Source organism: Rutidosis leptorrhynchoides, chromosome 4, assembly GCF_046630445.1.
Source record: "Rutidosis leptorrhynchoides isolate AG116_Rl617_1_P2 chromosome 4, CSIRO_AGI_Rlap_v1, whole genome shotgun sequence".
Taxonomy (NCBI): Eukaryota; Viridiplantae; Streptophyta; class Magnoliopsida; order Asterales; family Asteraceae; genus Rutidosis; species Rutidosis leptorrhynchoides.
In genome coordinates, this window is record NC_092336.1 from 398,587,095 (window position 1) to 398,591,383 (window position 4,289).

A 4,289-nucleotide genomic window follows, 5' to 3' on the forward strand; every position below is an offset into this window, starting at 1 on the left:
TTATTTTTACATATGTATTTCATTGTTAATACACTTAATAATATATTTACTTATCATTTAACATAATTAACCAAGTGTATCAATATCTTAATATGATTCATATGTACCTAGTAAGACGTTGTTATAACGATAATCATTATATATATCGTTTTCGAGTTTCTTAAATTAATAGTCTCATTTTTTATGTATATAACTCATTGTTAAAATACCTAATGAGATACATACTTATAATAAAATCATGTTAACTATATATATAACCATATATATGTCATCGTATAGTTTTTACAAGTTTTAACGTTCGTGAATCACCGGTCAACTTGGGTGGTCAATTGTCTATATGAAACCTATTTCAATTAATCAAGTCTTAACAAGTTTGATTGCTTAACATGTTGGAAACACTTAATCATGTAAATAACAATTTCATTTAATATATATATATATAAACATGGAAAAGTTCGGGTCACTAAAGTAGCCGTAGGGAAGAAGAAAGAAAACAAGATGGTGGAAGTTTGTGATTATGGTGGAGGATTGATAAGGAATCACATAGTGAAGAGGCCCAACCCTTGGATATGCAGCAGCCCAAAGTATGGAAAGTTTATAAAAGAAGAGTCCAAGGACACGTGGCAATAAAGGATTGATCAACATGTTTTTTTGTTAGAATAAATATGGAAATCATCTCCTCTGGATTATCATTTTGTCATTTACATTTTCAATCAATAAAATCAATCCTTTCATACATCATTATTCATCTTCATATTACACCATTCCTATTTTTCAGTTTACATAATATCAAATATCTATCATTGGTTCCATTGCCCAACAACCCTAATCTCACACTATGGTAAATCTAGATAACCAACCTATAACAACCAGACTTCAAGCTAGAATTGATGTTCATGATGAAAAAATTGATCAACTTTCTAATCAGATCCAAGACATGAACAACAATTTCAATAGCAATTTCTCTCAAATAAACACTACAATCAACACAATGCAACAAGTAATCTCTGATCTTCCAAAATACCTTGATAACCTGATGAAAAACATTCAAAACCAGAATCTAGATCCAAAAACACCATTGGCAGCTTCTGGTTCAGGACCTAGAAGCATAACTTTTGCTGAAACATTTAATCCTATCAAGGAAAATAACTTTGATGATACTCTGTTTTCACTACCAAAGGTTAAGCTACCCCTGTTTGATGGCGATGATCCTCGTGGGTGGATAACAAAAGCTGAACTATATTTCAATGTCCATAAAACACCCATCGATCAAAAACTGCTACTCACCCAAATGTGTATGGATGGAGTAGCCCTAAATTGGTTCACCAATCTTCTAATTAAACACCCCACTACGACCTGGAATGAATTTCGTCTTAAACTCCTCTCTCGATTTAGTGGTACAATCTATCACAACCCACATAAAGCCCTTGGATCCTTATTCGACGAAGGTGACATAGACCACTACATCGAAGAATTTGAGGTGTTATCTGCTTTGATTCCGGATCAGTCTGAAGAACAGGCGATAAGTATGTTTCTCCGTGGTCTGCAAACAAATGTTAAGAATTGGGTTCGTACTCTAAACCCTAATTCCTGTGATCTAGCTATGGAGTATGCTAGGAATGTCGCTTTCGCTACTGGACAGAGCAAAAAATCAATTTCTAGGGCAAAATTAAATTCTGGTTCGGGTGGTTATCTCAATTCTAGATGGAGGCCCACTTACAATAATGATAAGTTGAGCCCATTTTCCCCTACTGTTACACAAATAAGTAAGCCCAAGAGTTCTCCTGGTCAAACTTTTGGTCAAACAAAATATTCCACTTACAACACCCCTAAATCCACTAACCCTAATTTTCACAACACTCGTCACTTAACTAAATCTGATTGGGAAGATAGACGAAGAAGGGGACTATGTTTCAAATGTGGCGAGAAATTCACTCCACAACACAAGTGTGCTGAAGGTCTATTGCATATTCTTCTCCTTGCTGACGATGAAGAACTCAATAATGAAGGTGAGATTCGTGTACTTGAGTCTCACATAGTAGAAACCCCAAATGGTGAATGCCAAGCTCTCGAGTTCTGTGGTTTATCCACTGACTCTACTTCTGATTTGAAAACAATTAAACTAATTGGTGAACTCTATGGTTTTCCCGCACTAATTCTTATCGACACTGGTGCAAGTCATAATTTCATATCTACCAAGCTTGTAGCAGCTTTGGGTCTCGATATCACCACAATTGGTCCATTGCGAATTCGACTTGGAGATGGACACCATATTCTAATTCAAGAACAGTGTAAAAGTGTTTCTCTTAAATTCAATTCATTTAATTGCGAAGTGGATGCTCTAATTTATGACCTTGGTACGCTAGATTTCATTCTTGGTATTGCTTGGTTAGGGTGTTTGGGTGATGTCTTGTTTAACTGGCAAAAACAGGAAGTCAAATTCTGGAACCAAGGCACCCAGGTGAAGTTACATGGCATCCACTCACCACTTCTTGACTACACTTCTCTCCGAAATTGCTTGGAAGGATACCTCAATCACCTAGCCACTGTAACAGACGGTAACACGACATTAAACTCTACACAAAAAGTTCAATTAAATGCTTTACTTAATGAATTTGCTGCCCTATTTCGAGAACCACATGGTTTACCTCCATTACGTGCAATAGAGCATACAATCAATATGTACGCTGGACATGGTCCTGTTTGTGTTCGACCATACCGGTATCCACATTCCCATAAGGATGAGATACAAAGACAGGTCAATGAGATGTTAGAAATGGGCATCATTAGGGTCAGTCAAAGTGCATTCTCAAGTCCAGTTATCTTAGTAAAAACAAGGATTCAACTTGGCGACTTTGCATCGACTACCGGGCTTTAAACCAAGCCATCATTCCTGATAAATACCCTATTCCCATTGTAGAAGAATTACTGGATGAGCTTCACGGTGCCATTTACTTCTCTAAAATTGATTTAAAATCCGGATTTTATCAAGTTCGGGTTCGCGATTCGGATGTTGAAAAGACAGCTTTCCGCACACATGATGGCCATTATGAGTTTCTAGTCATGCCTTTCGTATTGACAAATGCTCCGGCTACTTTTCAGGTCCTAATGAACGAGGTACAACGTCCACTTCTTCGTAAAGGCGTACTTGTGTTTTTTGACGATATTCTATTATATAGTTCCACATGGGAACAACATATGCATTTGTTAGCCACTATTTTGCAGCTTCTCCACAACCACGCGCTTGTTATAAACAGAAAAAAGAGTCACTTTGGCATCGAATCAGTTGAGTATCTGGATCACATTTTGGACAGCACATGGGTATCTATGGACCCTGCCAAAATCCAAACAGTTCGTGACTAGCCCGTGCCCTCAAATGTTAAAGGCGTTCGGGGATTTCTCGGGTTGACCAGGTAATACCTAAAATTCATTCGGGATTACGGGAAGATTTCACAGCCATTGACCGAACTCACCAAGAAAGATAATTTCCACTGGTCAAGCACTCAACAAGCTGCTTTCGATTCTCTTAAGGAGCACATGACTTAGGCTCCTGTTTTGGCCCTTCCTGATTTCTCACAACCGTTTGAAATCGAATGTGATGCTTCAGGGCGTGATATCGGGGTAGTCCTTATGCAAAATCGACGCCCTATTTCTTAATTTAGCAAGGCTTTATCGGATAAAAGCTTGTCGAAATCAGTCTATGAGAAAGAGATAATGGTTCTTGCTTTATCAATCCAACATTGGAGACCATATCTTTTGGGCCGTGAATTCACCGTCTTCACGGATCAAAAGAGTCTCAAGCATCTATTAGATCAGCGCATTACTACAACCGATCAACAAAATTGGCTAGCTAAACTCATGGGCTATCAATTCACTATACACTACAAGTCGGGTAATAAAAATCGAGCTGCTGATGCCTTGTCTCGCATTCATGAAGGATCAGAGTTAACCACTATGCTTTCCTACCCACAATGGCTTGACAGTCAATCACTTATCGAAGGCTACGAATCTGACCGGTAGATACAAAAAATTATTCAGGCAGTCTCTCTTCAACCTTCAACTAATCAGGGATTCTCTGTCATTAATGGTAAGCTATTTCACAAAAATAGATTGGTGATTCCTTCCACCTCTAGTTAGATACCAAAGCTGTTACATGAGTTCTACAATAGCCCAAATGGTGGGCATTCAGGTTTCTATTGCACATACCCCCGACTAACCGCTCATATTTATTGGCTTGGAATGGTGAAAACTATTAAACAGTACGTTCAAGCTTGTGACATATGTCAACG

At 37.9% G+C, this 4,289-nt stretch overlaps 1 protein-coding gene across 1 annotated transcript; it reads left to right on the forward strand.

Annotated features, from left to right (window-relative positions):
- The first annotated feature begins 838 nt into the window (after positions 1-838).
- Positions 839-3,657, forward strand: LOC139841949 (uncharacterized). Its single transcript, XM_071832135.1, has 3 exons — positions 839-2,701; positions 2,791-3,351; positions 3,547-3,657. Exons 1-3 carry the CDS (start codon positions 839-841, stop codon positions 3,655-3,657), a joined length of 2,535 nt encoding a protein of 844 aa, XP_071688236.1.
- Positions 3,658-4,289: the final 632 nt, after the last annotated feature.

Excerpts from the sequence above, each read along its gene's own strand:
- LOC139841949 (XM_071832135.1), top strand. The coding sequence starts at position 839 with ATGGTAAATCTAGATAACCAACCTATAACAACCAGACTTCAAGCTAGA. Across the intron at positions 2,702-2,790 it reads TGTACGCTGGACATGGTCCT|GGTCAGTCAAAGTGCATTCT; the intron begins GTTTGTGTTCGA and ends GGGCATCATTAG. Across the intron at positions 3,352-3,546 it reads ACCCTGCCAAAATCCAAACA|GCTCCTGTTTTGGCCCTTCC; the intron begins GTTCGTGACTAG and ends CACATGACTTAG.